This window comes from Hibiscus syriacus, unplaced genomic scaffold (genome assembly GCF_006381635.1).
Source record: "Hibiscus syriacus cultivar Baekdansim isolate YM2019G1 unplaced genomic scaffold, ASM638163v2 tig00110556_pilon, whole genome shotgun sequence".
Lineage (NCBI taxonomy): Eukaryota > Viridiplantae > Streptophyta > Magnoliopsida > Malvales > Malvaceae > Hibiscus > Hibiscus syriacus.
In genome coordinates this window covers 3,191,613-3,208,310 of record NW_024062779.1, presented here as the reverse complement: position 1 = coordinate 3,208,310, position 16,698 = coordinate 3,191,613, and the positions used below count along the sequence as shown (strand labels likewise).

The 16,698-nt window shown below is 34.4% G+C and overlaps 3 protein-coding genes and 1 pseudogene across 3 annotated transcripts; all 4 read right to left on the bottom strand.

Moving 5' to 3' along the window:
• Positions 1-379: 379 nt before the first annotated feature.
• LOC120131579 lies at positions 380-1,479 on the bottom strand. Its single transcript, XM_039148534.1, has 4 exons — positions 1,291-1,479; positions 942-1,119; positions 700-846; positions 380-597 (listed from the first exon to the last, which is right to left on the bottom strand). The coding sequence occupies exons 2-4, from the start codon at positions 1,107-1,109 to the stop codon at positions 430-432; spliced, it is 483 nt and encodes a 160-aa protein (XP_039004465.1). The 5' UTR covers positions 1,110-1,119; positions 1,291-1,479; the 3' UTR covers positions 380-429.
• An 878-nt stretch (positions 1,480-2,357) lies between these two features.
• Positions 2,358-3,585, bottom strand: LOC120131438 (cytochrome c-type biogenesis CcmH-like mitochondrial protein). The gene is made up of 3 exons (XM_039148428.1): positions 3,411-3,585; positions 2,703-2,834; positions 2,358-2,619 (listed from the first exon to the last, which is right to left on the bottom strand). Exons 1-3 carry the CDS (start codon positions 3,552-3,554, stop codon positions 2,419-2,421), a joined length of 477 nt encoding a protein of 158 aa, XP_039004359.1. The 5' UTR covers positions 3,555-3,585; the 3' UTR covers positions 2,358-2,418.
• Positions 3,586-6,933: 3,348 nt separating this feature from the next.
• LOC120131705 lies at positions 6,934-10,131 on the bottom strand (annotated as a pseudogene).
• LOC120131852 (golgin candidate 5-like) lies at positions 10,045-13,372 on the bottom strand (the record flags this gene model as incomplete). Its single annotated transcript, XM_039148740.1, has 5 exons — positions 10,045-10,166; positions 10,878-10,925; positions 11,017-11,078; positions 11,557-11,671; positions 13,199-13,372. Coding segments are annotated over 5 exons (417 nt in total), but the record flags the coding sequence as incomplete, so codon positions are not given.
• Between the last annotated feature and the right edge of the window lie 3,326 nt (positions 13,373-16,698).

Below are 16,698 nucleotides of genomic sequence, written 5' to 3'. Positions count from 1 at the left end.
CAAGAAAATTAAAGAATTTTCCTGTATCTCAATCCATCTTCAATAAAATTATTGTAATCGTTTTCTTTTCCAGAAAGATTACAAAAAAGGGGGGGGGGGGGAATGATCAAGTTGAGTCAGTAAGTTGAATTCACTTGGTTCAGAAATTCATTTGGTTTTCTTGTATATGAGTAGCCAGGAACGACGGAAAACAAAATTGAAGGGCAAAGTTAAGGGAAAAAATGTCTCTAAATTTAAAATTTGATCTCTCTCTTTCGCGATTAGACTTATCTTACCATTGCATCCAACATTTATTAATACAAATATCTAATGTAGATGATAGTTAATACAAATATCTAATGTAGATGATAGTTAATACAAATATTTTAGAATTTATTCCTTTTTATATATGTATCCCAAATGGAGAAAATAAGGTAAATAACATAGATGTTAAAGTTTGGTACGTGGGACGGTCCATGATGCCTTAAATTGGTTAAAAGCAGTCCACTGCTTGGCAGCAGCAATTAACTCTCCGTCGTATTTCCTTCTGACCTCCACTGCCACTGAGGTAAGCTTTCCCTTGTTCCCTATAACTTTTGCATCTATCTCTACTTCTTCCTGCAATTTTTACATATACGATGGTGAATAATTGAAAAGGTTCATGTATCATTTATGTAAATGGAAATAATAGGTTTTTTTAATAGATACATATAAAAATACCTGAGTTTTAGCTGCTGAATAACATGAAATGTTGTAATCCATAGTGACTTGGCCTCGAGCTGTTCCAGTTTCAGTGAATATGACCATTGATGCAATAAGGTCGATGATCGTTGCCATTGCACCCACTTGCCAGTTACCATTTGCATCCTATTATCATTATTTAATTTATCAAAAGATGATCACACACGGTATACATAAATAATGTTTAAGGTTTGAATAAGAAGAAAGAACAGAATTCTAACTGATGCAGAAGGCGGTATGACGAAAGTAAAGCGCATGAATCCCTTTTGGAGATGATCAATTATCAATCCTTGAGCAGCTCGATTCTCTAGCTCCAACCTGGCCGTCCCTTTCGTCAAAGCATCCTGAACCCGTTCCCGGGAAATCTGCGCCAACGTTCCCCCCTCCATCCACGTTTGACTTCACACATGTTAAACAAATTCACCAAGTGATCAACAAATTTAACAAGCTCTTTAAAAGAAGAAAATTTATGGTAAATTTAACTCGACATTTCATAATCAGCCCCGAACTGAAGAAAAATCGAAATTCATTATCTGCAGCAATTGATTTTGTTTAACAGATGAAGCTTACCTGAATTGATCTGATATGATCTCAACACTTGGAACAAAACCAACGAATCCAGAGATTCAAATAAGAAAAAAAAAATAGAAGACTAACAGTCTTTGATCAGCTTCTTGTCTGCTTGAGTTTCAGACATGGTTCATCAAAGTAGTCTGATTTCCCTTTTTTATTCAGCTCTACTAATTATGGACAATTAGGGAGTTGATTTTCAGTTATTTAAATTTGTTTTAAGAATAGAGTAATGGCAGAGGTGGGCGAGTCAACGGCAAGCAGCGGAACTTTTTGGGAATCCAGTAATACCATATATTATTTATTAAAAAATTGTTATAAAATAATGCTTTGCGGACAGTTAGATAACATGTCAACTTACATTTAATTTAAACCACAACCATTCTATTGACTTTTTATATTTTTTTTCATTTACGTTAATTATTATACTAATATTATCATTTCACTTTCAAATTTCAATTGCGTACTACAAAGTAATTGTAATATTTAAGATTTTAATACGTGTGAAATCAAATTTTAGTCCTCATTAATAACAAAAGAATATAGTGTTTTCGGTATCCTTCTTAGACCAAGGATTATTCTTTTGTATCAAACAGAAACAGAATGCCCAACAGAGAAGTGATTGTCAACCGTTCCTTGTTGACCCTGTAATAAGCTTAGCGGATCTAGAAATTTAGAAACGGGGATTCAAAATTTTTAATACTCTTTTTTTTCAATACAATAGATATGCAAAAAATTTCTTATTTTTTCTTCTTCCTTTAATATATTGAACTATATTTAATATCTAATCCAAAATAATAGCCAATGGGTATGCATTTGGCCCCCTATGGGGTCATATGCATCCTCCCCTGCTTACCATGTTCTGATGCCCAACCTTCACCCTCTCAAGATTGCTCCACGTAATATTTTTTTTCATCACTTTAATAAATATGAAAATAATATAATAAACACAAGTTTAAATATGATCCACATGATGTACTTGATACAAGTTAGGTTTACCAACTTCAATTAGTAAAACACATGTGGTTTAAACAGATGCAAAAGTAATTTTCGGAATCAACCAAGAGACTCATCAGTATGTACATTATTCGCCATCAAAAGAAACTTGAGTCGGAAAATTAAAGAACATCACCGACCTCGCAACCGGCTCCACAAGGAGGAAGGAGTGACACCTTGTGGAGGAGGCGTGAGCAAGTCTAGCATAGTTTCCTTTTCCTTGGGGGTCAATGGAACACCTCTAACAAGGTCCAGAGCCATGATGTGCACATTACTCTTTTGTCTGTGCTTTTTGTAAGCCCACGCCCCTGCAGCAGCACCTGCAACAAGAAGCTGTCCCCGAAATCCTTCTATTTTAGGTTAAACACGAAACACGGGTAAAGATCACATGGGAAGTCCTAATATTTTGGACTAACCGGTGATAGCCACAAGGCTGCAGTCTGCAGATCAAACTTTGGGGCATACAGTACCGTCTCACCATAATCCTCTTCAAGCTTTTTATAAATCTCTTTGTCACTTTTTCCAGATCGAATCTCAGCACGAATTAACTGCAACAACAAAATATTAGTTGGAATGTTCTCTTTTAGAAAGTTTCTTTATGTTAACCACAGACGAACAAATATGACGGGACACTAAGAATTGAAGGAACAGAACAAGGATATCTTCAGAAGAGAAAGCTAGCAAATGATTGATTTTGGAATCCAAAAGAGAGTCTATAGTTTTAATCATTATAGAGTAAACAACACCAGATTTCTTGGAATGCAGAGAGTTCGGAGTTTTAGAAGTACCGTAACATGTATAAGTTCATTGACAAACGGAACAAGAAGTGATCGAACTGCTTATACACAGATTAGAAGCTAACAAAAAGATGATTAAGACAATAAGGCCAAAAAGAAAGCCATTAATCCATTAACTAATAGTTCAATTCAGGTAACAATGCCATCAAATGGACAAAAACTTGATCAACCTGTTCCGCCAACTGCCGGAATGAATTATTTTTATTTTATTTAATGAGATCATCACTGAAGTTTTGTTAACAAGCAGTGACTTCATTTGGTTGCAAAAGCTGAAGTAAATACATTGGCTGTTTACATAATCAATTGTAAGAGAATAAAGTAGTGTACCTTTCTGAGGAGAATTGCGATATCCGCTTGTGAATCTTCAATGGACTGACTCCCACATTCTGTACAACGCACATTGTGGCTGATATTTCTTGCCCTGGCTTCTACAACTTGTGCCTTCTTCACTTCATCATCTTTGTTTTCCATTATCAAAATAAATGACTGCGATCTGAGCAAACTACCAAAATCACCCATAAAATGAAAACATCATCAGAATTTGCGGGCCTTTCTTTTTTGTCAGTGAGGCATTTTATCGAACACTTCTCTTGAGGAAAAGGAAAAAAATAAAACTTAGCATATCGACACTATTTTTCTTAAGCTTTTTCTTATAATCGAATGATTCAGTTTAACTCATCCAAGAAAGAATTACTTTAAAAAGGGGGTCGATTTATTCAACTGAATAACTTCCTATTTCTTAAAGTCAAAAAATAAGTTTTTTACTCTCTAGTTAGAATCGAACACTTGGGTTTCTTTGTCTTTGACATTTTCATCAATTAAATTTCTCAAACGTTTTTCAGTTTCTATATTTTGTGGGTCACCCAAACAAGACAAATATAGCAAGAAGAAGAAATGAAGACAACAGGAAGTACCTTAACGGCTTGTTAAACTCAGGGACTGATGCCCAATTTTGGTGCTTGCGAGTTCGATTTGTATAAAAAGTTTGGCTTTTAAATGGGGTTTTAAACGGGGGGTTTAAGGTAGGTTTCTTTCTCTTCGAACTTCGAAGCTTCTTGATGGAGAAGTTGCCATGAACAGATCATAAGCTGTCACGTACATTTTAATCGTTTAGCAAAATATAATAGGGTAAACTATACAGCTGCTCATTAATGTTTGGATAAGTTTTATTTCCCCAATTGAATTTTAAAAAGTTATAAATAAGTCACTAACGTTATCGTTGGTTACAAACCGGTCACTCGACGTTAATAGCCGTTAACACGCGTGACGGAAAACATAGCTGGCGTTTTAACTGCTTACATGGATTGAGTTGACTACCACGTTGGAGACCCAGAAGCCTAACAATGATCATTAATGTTATCGATTCGTAACAAATTAGTCATTAATATTATCGATTTGTAACAAATTAGTCACTCGCCGTTGATAGACATTAGTTAACTCACGATAATCTAGCATGTCAGTTAGAAAAGCTAATTTGGTGCTTTTCTATTAGTATTGGCCATATTTTGACCGGATCTTTGACTCACTTTTAATAAATTCTTTTTATGAAATAACCGTTTAATCACAGTTTCGTTATTATCGTTGATATGCTCTTTCTCCAGCTCCCTTTCAAGCCATTTCATTTTTTTTCGAGGGTCAGATCCAGTTTGCGTGGTTGAGCACATGGATGATATGCTTTCATGCTTTTCTTAAGTTCCTTAAAAGACCTAATAAAAGTGCAGTCATTCTGCATACAACTTATCTTTTTAGAATTTAAATATTCCGTAGCAGGTTCCACCACAATCCATCCTTTCACTTGACTCGTACAAAGTGGACATAAAAGTTAGTAATTTCAATTTTCAAGAGGCCAACTGAAACCGGCTGCCAGAACTCAATCATCAATAGAACTAAGAAATGATTCTTCACAATTGGATGAGACTACTTTACTGTGGAACTTCTTGTACTTGTCAAGGTAGTTCGAGTATCGAAAGCTAGTTCCACACATTTAGGGATGACAACCCTGTAATGGGATAAACAAAGAAGAAGAACAGCATTGTGAGGGCACTCCATTCAAACAGAACATGTAGCGCTATCCTGATCTTTATTATCCAGGTATGGATATGCTACACCGGCAACAAGTAGGGATAGGTGGCTACACCGGCTACAAGCGACGAGGCCATGGAAGTGCGAAACGTTAGAGTGAACTTCGAATTACGGGTGTCGCCTTTTGTTAGGTCTTTTAAGGAACTTAGGAAACGAATGAAAGCATATCATCCATGTGCTCAACCACGCAAAGTGGATTTGACTCGAGAGAAAAAATGGAAAGGCTTGAATGGGAGAAAGAAAAAGAACAGATCAACGGTAATAACGAAACTGAGATTACGGTTATTTTAGAATTTTTTTAATTAAAAGTGAGTCAAAGATCCAGTCAAAATATGGTCAATACTATTAAAAAACCACTAAATTAGTTTTTCTAACTGCCATGTCAGATTATCTTGAGTTAACTAACGGCTATTAACATCTAGTGATTAATTTGTTACAAATCGATAATATTAATGACTAATTTGTTACAAATCGATCACATTAGTGACCATTTGTTAGGCTTTTTGGGTCTCCAACGTGGTAGTCAACCCAATTAACTTAATTCATGTAAGCAGTTAACACGCCAGCTGTATTTTTCGTCATGTGTGTTAACGACTGTTAACGTCGAGTGACCGATTTGTAACCAATCGATAACGTTAGTGATCAATTTGTAACTTTTAAAACTTCAGTGAGGAAAACAAAAACTTACCCTAATATTAGTAACCAACTGTGTAGCTTACCCTATATAATATAAAAGGATAAATCGCAAAATTTACACCAACTTCTATCCTTTTTATCTTACCACTGTACGTATAAAAATAAGGGTCAACGTTAGATTGAATCGAATTAAATTACAAAAATTTGAATTATTTAAATTGACGAGTTTTATCAAGTTTATGAAACTTGAGTTGAGTTGAGTTGAGTAGAGTCGAGTTTATGTTTAAATTTAATTATAAATATTTATAATGCTATGATCAGTGGTGAATCCAGAAAAATTTTATAGGTCGAGCCAATATTAATGTAATAAAAATTTTATTTAAAAAATTCATATATATATTTTGATCACCTACCGTTAAAAAAATAATAATGTCAACCTACCGTTAAAAAAATAATAATGTTAACATGACATTTTTCTGAATTATTTTCCAATCATGGTATAGCACTATCTTATGATAATACATCAACATCACCGCTAATTTTTTTTTAAAGATGAGAGACCAAAACATAACCAAAATGTAACATTAAGTGTGATTTAAAATAAATAAAATATGAGTGATCAAAACAGAAACTAAATAATAAATGAGTTACTTAATAAGTAATTTATCCTTTTTGAGCATAGGGGGCCATGGCCTATTGATTTCAATGACCATATACAATATATATATATATATATATATTTTATGTTTTTTTCATATATGATATACATATACCATTTAAAGTGAAGGATTTTAACTTAAATTTGAAAATCAATCCAGTAATTATTAAAAATTTTGAGTTATTTGTATTTTAAGTTGAATTTATAAAATTATGAGTCGAGTCAAATTTTTTTTTTGACATCAAGTTTAAAAAATTCACTTACCCTTACGTAAAACAAGCATTTGTGGACGTATATTGAGATATTCTCTTGAAAAATATTACTGCCTTTTATTTGAAGACTCAGAATACTTCTACGATCTAGTATACTACAACAGAGAGTGAATGCATAGTAAAATATATATTATGATAATGAATATAAACAGAATATTCGTGTGTGTGCACATATAATTAATATCCTTTTCATTATGATATAAAAAAATAGGTAAAACAAATTTGTCACATTAAGAATTGTTCTATACATCAAATTAGAATACATTGTAGGGTTTGGCAAGGACATGTGCTCCCTCAATCTCTCGGGAATCAAACTTTTGCATGAAGCAATCTTCAATGTATGGGAAAAAATTGAATAGCCGCGGCATTAACTACATCTACTTTAACTGTACCATGCACATAATATCTTGGAATATCACCCCCAAAAAAAAAAATAGAGAGTTTCCTCATGAGTTTCCGACCGAGGAAGTGACTCTTTGGATCTGTCAAGCACAGCGACGTAGCTTTTAGCATAGCATGTAGAATCAGCAGAATAAATAAAAATAGTAATGCTTACTTATAATAAATGCAGTTAAAAGGAAAAGGAAATGATGATACAAACTTTTGAAAAAAAAACCAAAGAAAACAAGCACCTTATTCACAAGCAGGTTGACTTGCTCTCGGTACATTTCCTTCAAGTCTACAATATCAGCACGGAGTTCCTCCAACTGGAAAGATGATGCAGCCAAGTACGCCATGGATGACAACAGTATCATATAATATTTTCACAACCAGAATTGAGTCAGAAATACAGAAATTCAATGAGAGGCGGGATATTCAAAATTTTCTTGTTTCTCTGAAAATCCATTTTCACCGTAAGATTTAGTTATTTAGTTCAGCATAGCTCATACTGCCTCTCCACCTTATTATACTTATGATACCAGTACATGAAAACAACATCTATAAGCTTCATCACTCATCCTTGAATATGAAATTTTGTTATCCATCAATGAGAAAGAATCCAGATGAAAAGAGGCACGTACCTCCTCATCTCGTTCACCCATTAGCTCCAGAGCAGCAGTGTGTCTCCGCCTCAAGGCTTCTAGTTCTGCTCGGATTCCTGGCAGCCTCTGCCTTCAGCTTTTCACACTAAGAAAATGTAAACAAGGTTAAAGGCAATGAATTGACAAAAATAAAACCTAACATATTTTAACTAGAAAGTAAATAACTCACCTCCGCAGTCATTTTGACTAACTCCTCAGATAGAGAGAGTCACGGATAGACTCCAAGGAACTCTGGAGTAAAGACAAGCAAAGCCAGCAGATATAAACTATTTAAATAGTAAACAAGATAAAACCCACACCTAAAATCAGGAAATATTCTATACCGAGGACAATGAACATTTAGTGACAGATATTTAAATTCAGGAGCTCAAATGATAATTCATACCAAACGAGACATGTAGGATGCAAGTTCACCCTCCTTTTGACGAAAGGCAGATTCAAAAGCGCTTGGTGTCATGCTCTTAATGTACGGTGGACTTACTGTTGCCTCTGCAATCTTTCTTTTTTTCAGAGAAAGCATCAGATGAGTCCAAAGATGCTTGCAGAAAATAGCCCTCCTCCATGCTTTCTATGCTGCTAGCAGTAGTGAGCTTCCTAGACAAGCTTCCTGCAGCAGAGTCACACAATAAGCACAGAAGATCATAAAAGATCAACTACATCGTAACAGAAAGCACCATACCATTCTCCGAGGTGGAATTATGCCTTGCAATTGGAGCTTGCTCTGTAGACTGCACACGCACTGTCCTTTCCAAGTCTACTCGAGCAGCTTTCTCCCTTTCTACTTCCTGTAACAAAATTCAAGGCATCCTTCCATAAACAGAACCGAAATATCAAATCTCAGTAGCAACAGTTAAAATGGTTCCTGTGGTCATATAGGAGTAATAAACTCTCAAGGAAGGCATCATGTAACATCAGCAGATAAATTGAACTTAAAGTTTCCTAATGCTAAACCATATATGTCCTTTTTGATATTTGCAATCATGTGCAAAATAGTAGATGATATTCTTTCTTATCACCAGAGTTGAAAGGAAAAAGAATTCGAGAAAGCAACTCAATATGAATGGAAATGGCACACTTGGTCAACTCCCAAGCAAAGGGAATGAATACGCTAATGGATCTAAAGCAAAACCTGTTGCAGAAGTTCTCGGTGCACAAGAGCGTCGTGTAACTCTTGTTTATGTTTTCGTCTTAGTTCCCTAATTTCTTCCTCAAGCTGGTTTGCCCGACCTTCTTGTGTGTCAGCTTCCTCCTTTGCTGCTAGGTATTCCTGTCTATTTTCAGCAGCTCTCTGTCTCTCTTTATCAAGAGACCTGCTTAGTTGTGTTTGTTCTGCTCTTAGACATGAAATCTGCAGCAAGGAAAAAGTTGAGCTGATCTCCAGAAATGTTTCCATGTATATCTGCTACAGAAGTAGAACCTGAGCTTCAAGAACATTTATTCGTGATAAGGTTTGAGATAAGCGTTCGTTTACAGATTGCTCTTCTCTTCTGCAGCTGCTGCTTTCGCCTCTGCTTCCTGCAAACTTGATAGAATAGATAATCATGAGAATATACAATTTCACATGTGATATCATAACATACCATAACATTCTAAACACCTGGAGGCGAGAGTTTAGAGATCTCTCCACAGCAGCCCAAGCTTCTGCTTTTCTGGAGGTTGTTTCCTATAAAAAATAGAGCAAAAAACAATATAAAAAGAAACATTTTAAAAACAAACAATTGAGACCATAGTCCTTAAAGCTCGTTAAGAATGCATTAGAACAACATATTTCACCTGCATGGCTTCAATCTGCCTTAAAAGTGGTATTGTAGACTCAGGTACTTGTGTAATCAACTCCTCACACTGAAGCTCACTTGCCTAGAAAACAAAATTAAAGTTGTAAACTACTGTAAACAAATATCCAAAAGAAAAGGTATCAAGGAAAGATTTAATATCTTTCTACAGTCAGCATAACATCAGCGTACTTGATAACGCTTTTGAAGATCTTCAATGTCCCTGCAAAACATGTCTTCTCTAAATACTGCCTACATGGACAGAAAACAACAATAAATCATACTTTTTTTTATTTATTAGCATGATAGCATAAGAAAATTAATACAATGAAAAACCTGTTGCTCCTTTCTGCTTAAGGTTTGCCTCAATTCTTCAAATGTCTGTACTAGCATGTATTCACGTTCTTCGGCCTCTCTTAGACGACTCTCCAATTCAGTTCTGGCTTCATTGTTCGCACGTGCCTCAGCCAGTACTTCAGCCTCCCTTGCTGAATTCAAAGCATTTGTATAGAAGTCCTTCTGAGCTGCAAGTTCAACTTGGTGTTTTTCAATTGTTTCCTGCAGCAACTTCTCTGTAGCTGTCTTGTCCTTCTTGATGCTCTCTACCCTTTCTCTTCAGCCTGAAAGCAGAACAAGGAGCATAAACTATCAACAAGTTGAAAGAACTTATTTGTAAGTAACAGAACTATTTCTTTTCAATTGAAAGGAACAACGGAATTCTTCGACAAAATTAGGCCCAAAAATTATATAATAATCAAGAGTAAATATCCCAAGGTCTAGAACTTATTAGGAGATTTCCACTTCCTCCCAGGTCTTAAGGGAATTGAGTAATATTTTTAATTCGTGCAGATCACCGAGACAAAATGAAGTAAAAAGGAAACATTAGTAATACATAACAATGTTTCTTTTTATTCTAGTCCCTTTCCTTTTTTAAGTTTTGATCGGTGAATAAACAAAAACCAGTAAAGCAGCACCAACGGCATGGCATTCCAAGTACAAGGCTAACTGAAGACAAGGTCTAAAAAAACCAATAGCATCTTCCAATTCTATGAAGTTCAGTCTATTAAACCAAAAATCTCACGTTTGAAACCAAGTATCCCCAAATGAAAGAAGTGCAATTACAGAATAATGAAGGCCTATTCCAAGAAGTTTTCACAATTATAGTAAGCAAATACATCACATAAGAATACAAGTTATTACTATGGAAAAACCAATTAACATGAAAGATATTGTTTTGTTCATGGGAGGTTAAAAATCGAACATGGCATAGAGTTTAATATCTTGAATCCAGAAAAATAAGAGAACTTCCCAATTTCAAGGCATGCACTTGCCTGAAGCTTTGTAGTCAAACCTTTCTTCTCCTCTTCGATCTCTCTAATCTAGTATGACAAAATGGATGGAAAAATAAAAATAAGAAAGTGAAGAGAAAGGAAGAAGAGTGCCAGAAATATAGAAAATCAATTGCCAAACCTGAGCCCTTAATTTCCTGATAAGAGCTTCTTGAGTAGCCTGCTTCTTTGAAAGCTCTTCACCCGAGAGGATAAAATATCTTGTAATAAGAAAGCATAAGAACAAGGAGATCAAATTTACGCAAGAATCACCAGACACAAAAATAGATGCACTCAAGCATACCATTTTGACTTAAATCCCATACATGGAAAATTATAAGCTCCCTGTAAAGGTTAGGTGGGCAAAGGGTTTAACGTAAACATATAAATAACTTCATCCATTCCCTTTCAAGAATTCTCTATACATAGAACATAAACCCAGCACATATAATCCTCCTTTAAAAATTTCATTGACCGATAATCCTACTAGAGTTATTTCTTAATAGTGAAGTGTGTTCATATACTCTCCATTATAGGTGGCCTCTCTTTTTGCAGAAACTTCAATGCAAAGAAATGGCACAGGGACTATGCAACAAGTTCCAATAGATCTAAGAGAGGAAAATTATATGATTGTGAACAAGGAATAGAGCATCAAACATAAATAGGAGTTTTCAGAACTCACCTTCAGCCATTACTTGTTTAATTATTTCATTTTTTTCCTTTAACAGAGCAGCAGCGTCACTTTTTTTGTTATGCTCTTTTCGAAGAGTATCCCTTTCCTTAGTAAGGGAATAAACCTGGAAAACACACACACAAAGAGACAACCGCACTTAAAGAACATATTTAGCTTAAAAGGACAACCTTTTCCTAGAGTATCTGTCCAGTTATCATCAATTGCTACTAAAGCATAGAACACGTTGACACCAATTTCAATTAACTGAAACTTAGATGGACCAAATCTCATACAAGAAACTTCATAAAAGCCATGATAGTTCTGGTACAGTTAAAATAAGGCAAACTATTTTTGGGGCAACCTTTGAACTATAATAAGGGACTTCAAGCATGATATCATGACATCATTGATGACGGTATGAGAATGATAAAGAGAGGAAATATATCACTGACAACTAGAGATCAATGCATGTAATAACCTTATATTGTACTTAACCTCATACATGTAGTCAATAATACCGGTTAACCTAATAGACAACAAAGACTCTTTTTGATTCGCAACCAAGAAATTAAGACAATTCAGAAGTGTCGGTCTTAACTGGGAACCTATGTCACAACAAAATTATAGATTTATAAAGTTCTAACATGGTGATTGAGGTTGTTTGTTGGTCTTAACTGGGAACCTACATCCGCTGACCAGCTGGCTAAACTGGCTGTAGGTAGAGTTAATACACAGGTAGTGGTAAACAATGATTAACGTTGACCGGTGATTGAGGTTGTTCATTGTCGGGTGGATAGCCAGCTTCTGAGCGAGGTTCTAGGTCTGCTGGAGAGGGATAGGATATTGGGGCAGCACCTTTCTTGTTTTGGTTCTGGAGTAGTAGTTTGTTGTTCTGTTTTGTTTTCTGTGCTTTCACGTGTTGTGGGGTTTTAAGTTTTCTGCTTTTGAGTTTTGGATTTCTTGGTTGTATTTTGGATGATTTTCCCCTGTTTTGTCTACTTTGCCCGAGACTTGTGTCATTGCTTAGGATGCACCCTTTTTCCTCCAATTAGGCTTAGGGAGGTTTTTTTAATGAGGCCCCTAGCAATGTGTTCATTCTTATGAATAAGATTCTTCCTTTTCAAAAAAAAAAAAGTTCTAACATGGTTAGAAACACTACAAAATATAAATAAAGTTTTTGTGGAATCAGTGTTGCGGCCTAGAGCGCAATGGTGCTGCAGGCAGGAAGCAAACTTTTTAAGAGATTTCTTGGTGAATGCTGAGGCAAAACCACATACTAGAACTAGAAAAGCATGCATAGCATCTAAAAATATTTTATTTAGTCCAAAGGGAAACGTCCCAATAATAATATACGAGGCTTCAAACAGGAAGATCCTAGATTTAAATTTCAGGGGGCAAAGGTTTTATGTAATGGAATAATGCTAAGTCCTCACGTGAAGCCTCGGAGAAGGTCTTCCTACATTGTAAAGGATATGCTATTGGTGTCAGTCCATTCCGTTCACTCATTAAGGAGCAACAAGTTTAATCATCACTAATAAAAAGTAATTCAAGTTTCTACAAAAGGTTCTAAAATTTCTCGGCAACAATATCACAAGGAGACTAAGACAGGAATGAAAGAAAATAGAAGAGGTGATGAACGTCCGGAACATACCTTCCTTTCAAGGGTCGAAACCCTTTGATGATATTCTTCTCGCAATAACTCAATTTCTGCTTCATCGGATTTTCTCTGTTCCAAACTTTCAGATGTTAAATTGCAATCCTTTTTAATTTTTATTAGGGGAGAGACGATGAAGTACGTACCATATAAATATCTAATTATGAGTAGTTACCACGTATTTCTCAATACTGGATGATTAATATTGAAGGGAAAAAGATGTAGTAGAAAGTGATTGACTTGTATTTAGAAAAATGAAAAAAGAAAAAGAATTTACGGTTACGATTATTGATGTAGATTCCAACACTTATGAAAGGTTAAAAATGTTCTCCTTATTTAACTGAAAGTTACATAACGCATCCCTTTCCAAGAAAAATATACCATGACAATTAATAATAATGTATATAATAATAAATTTAATCATTAAAATTTATAAATTATCCAAAAATATGGATAATCATAATAAATATGAATCAATAAAATTTTAATTTCGAAATTATTTGAAATCAAAGAAAAAAATAGTCCCCAGTGCCTCAGGGCCCAACGCCCCAGCCCCCATCACCCCGAGATATCCAGCCGCTTTAGATTTGTATACCGAGCTCCAGTTGACGAGGTGTTTATAGGAGTAGTTCGTCCCTCCTCCCCAAAGAAAGTTTCTATTCAAACTACCCAACTTGTTGCACACGATTGTAGATAATAGAGCGGTCTGCATCGAGTATATTGGAATCGCTGTTGTAACAGATTGAAGAGGGTTCTATGGCCGGCCAAGGACAATATTTTTCCTTTCCAGCCTCTTAGTTTCTTCGTAACTTTTTCCATAAACGGTGCATACGTGTTCATGTTGACTCTTTTATAATGATTGATACTCCCAAGTAGGTCCCGAGATCGGTCGTTAAAGGTATTCCGCATAGGCTGCTCAGGTAGTTTGCTGACTCGTTTGTTATATTCGAAGAGGTGAACATCTTAGATTTTTGTAAGTTGATTGTAAGACCCGAGGCTCTGCTGAAACTTTTCAAACAGTCTCCGACTTTGATCACTTGATCGACCTTAGCTTCCAAAAATAAAAGTACGTCATCTGCAATGACAAGGTGACTTAAGTTAGTACCAACTCTTGATAACTTCACAACTTTCCAATGTCCATTATCATATGAGAAAGACTTTCCATGACTACAATGAAGAGATAAGGGGATAAAGGATCTCCCTGTCCGGGAACAAAACTCTTGATTTTTCCCCATTCCAAAGTGGGTCGGTTTCGTTGTTTTTGATACAATACATAATAATTTCCTCCGGGAATTTGAAATTTTGACTAATTTATTCTAATGTAATTTCATTTTATTAAAAATATAGATAAAAAAATTTACATTTGTTTCCTGAGATCATGTACAGACATACAAGATCTAATGGATGAGGTTATATGTTCTTACGTGGAACAGTTGAAGCTATGAAGTTTCGTACATCAAATGCAATTTCTAATGTCAATCAGTTTACAAGAGACAAGAGTTAACAAACCTTTTATAATTTTGTATTGTGGATGTAACAATTTTAATATAATGGTAAAATATATATAACAGTTTTACTATTATTTTTTTGATAATTGATCTCCTAACTCATACTATGTTTGGTTTTGTCACGGTTGACAATAATGTTTAGGGTATAGTGCATTTGGATAGATAATTAAATTAGTTTTGTGAAAAAACCAATGATGACAAAATTAATTACTACAATAATGGAGAATGAAAATGTAACAAGGAGATTAAAACCAGTTGCTTAGATCCTTAATCTCACAGGGTGCTTCTTTTAATGTTTTTCTCTCAATTTTCTAGTGGATTTTTGTAGGATAAATAAATATAAGACAGTTGCCACCAACCAAAATTAAACGCATGTACTTGTGATTGTTGTAAGAAATATACGCTTGTGGAAATTTCATCTGTCATTGCTTATCGACCTGCCTTATAATGAATATTGGTGTATGATGGCAAGTTGGTTGTGGACTGATGGTTGCTTTTCACTCTTTTTCTATACCAATTATTTTCAACTGTTTATCTTTTCTAGTAAAATTTATTTAATAAAAAAATCCAATAACTTTTGTAAAAACTTATTATCTATGTCGAACGAGATGTTTTATGAAGTGGTAAAGGAATGATGAACAAACTAAACTATTTGACAGATTGCTTCGTGACACAATTCTGATTATATAGGCAAACAACATTTTACCAAATAAGGGGATCGAATTATACGTGACCAATGACAAACTAATCAAAAGACAAATATCATGAGGGTCATTGTGCGAGCACTAAAATGACTGCAAAGGCATGCAAATAAATATACAAAAAAATCATAAAGAACATGTCATAGGAGCATAGAAAAATATGTCATAAAGATATATATTCTTATTCAAAATTGAAAAAAAATTGACATAATGAAAAAACAAGAGAATTAATAATCATTCTCGATCGACAACCAACATTAAGATTAGTGTTGCCGCCGTCAACTAAACAAAATTAAAAAGAAAGAGAAAGACGACACAATTAAACGTGATTTATATTTTACTCCATGAGACCTTTAAAAATGTATATAATATAATTAATATGGTTAAGTGATTAATAATAAATTGATACTCAGCCAACGAGTGTTGGCACACGTGGTTGAGATTCAAGAATTTGAGCTTGTAAGGCCAAGTTTAAATCTCACTACCTTCACTCTTGGTGGGCAATATGTAAAGTCCTATGTAAATCCCAATTGAGTCTTAGGTATGCCTGTGATGAAGTAAACATTTCAATAAAAAAATATAAATAACCAGATTATGGTATAAATATTAAAGATTTTTAATACAATATGACCAAAGGAGATAACTTTGGAAATTAAGAAATCATGATATACATTTTTTTTAAGATATCATGATTTTCTCCTTTTTGATTCCCAATAGATTATGAAAGTAAAGTAAAAAAAAATATTAGGAAGTGAATGTTAAAAAAAGGAGGGAGAGAAAGAAACTTGAAAGAAAACTCAAATAAACTAATACTATACAAATATATAACTTTGTCCTTAAGAAGGAATCATGTGATTGCTTCATTTCTCTACCACTCCCAACTACCAAAGCAGCAAAAGTTCATATATTTCTAAGTTGAATTGTAGACGTACTTCATAAGCAATTGAAAAACAAATGTTAATGATTGAGGAAAGTAATGTATTCCATTTTTGTATGATTTTTTATTATTACCAGTCAAAGTTTAGCAGCTGTGAAAAACACTTCAAAAACATTTTTCTAAAATGTACTCAAATTAATTTTAGAAAGAGTTATACAATAATCATGGGAATTAGGGCAAACCCGGTTTTGTCTACCAAAAATTGCTCTGCTAAAATTTATATGGCAACCTCAACTAAACCCAGTTTTGTCTGATCCTTATGGCCCATATTCTTAAACATTTTCTTACAAAATAACAACATGGTGTTTCTGAAAATGGAAGGAAGTTCCCGTCCCTAGCCTTCTGGTCGTA

Excerpts from the sequence above, each read along its gene's own strand:
- LOC120131579 (XM_039148534.1), bottom strand. The coding sequence starts at position 1,109 with ATGGAGGGGGGAACGTTGGCGCAGATTTCCCGGGAACGGGTTCAGGAT. Across the intron at positions 847-941 it reads TCATACCGCCTTCTGCATCA|GATGCAAATGGTAACTGGCA; the intron begins GTTAGAATTCTG and ends TAATGATAATAG. Across the intron at positions 598-699 it reads ATTCAGCAGCTAAAACTCAG|GAAGAAGTAGAGATAGATGC; the intron begins GTATTTTTATAT and ends TAAAAATTGCAG.
- LOC120131438 (XM_039148428.1), bottom strand. The coding sequence starts at position 3,554 with ATGGAAAACAAAGATGATGAAGTGAAGAAGGCACAAGTTGTAGAAGCC. Across the intron at positions 2,835-3,410 it reads TCGCAATTCTCCTCAGAAAG|TTAATTCGTGCTGAGATTCG; the intron begins GTACACTACTTT and ends TTGTTGTTGCAG. Across the intron at positions 2,620-2,702 it reads CAGCCTTGTGGCTATCACCG|CTTCTTGTTGCAGGTGCTGC; the intron begins GTTAGTCCAAAA and ends TTTCGGGGACAG.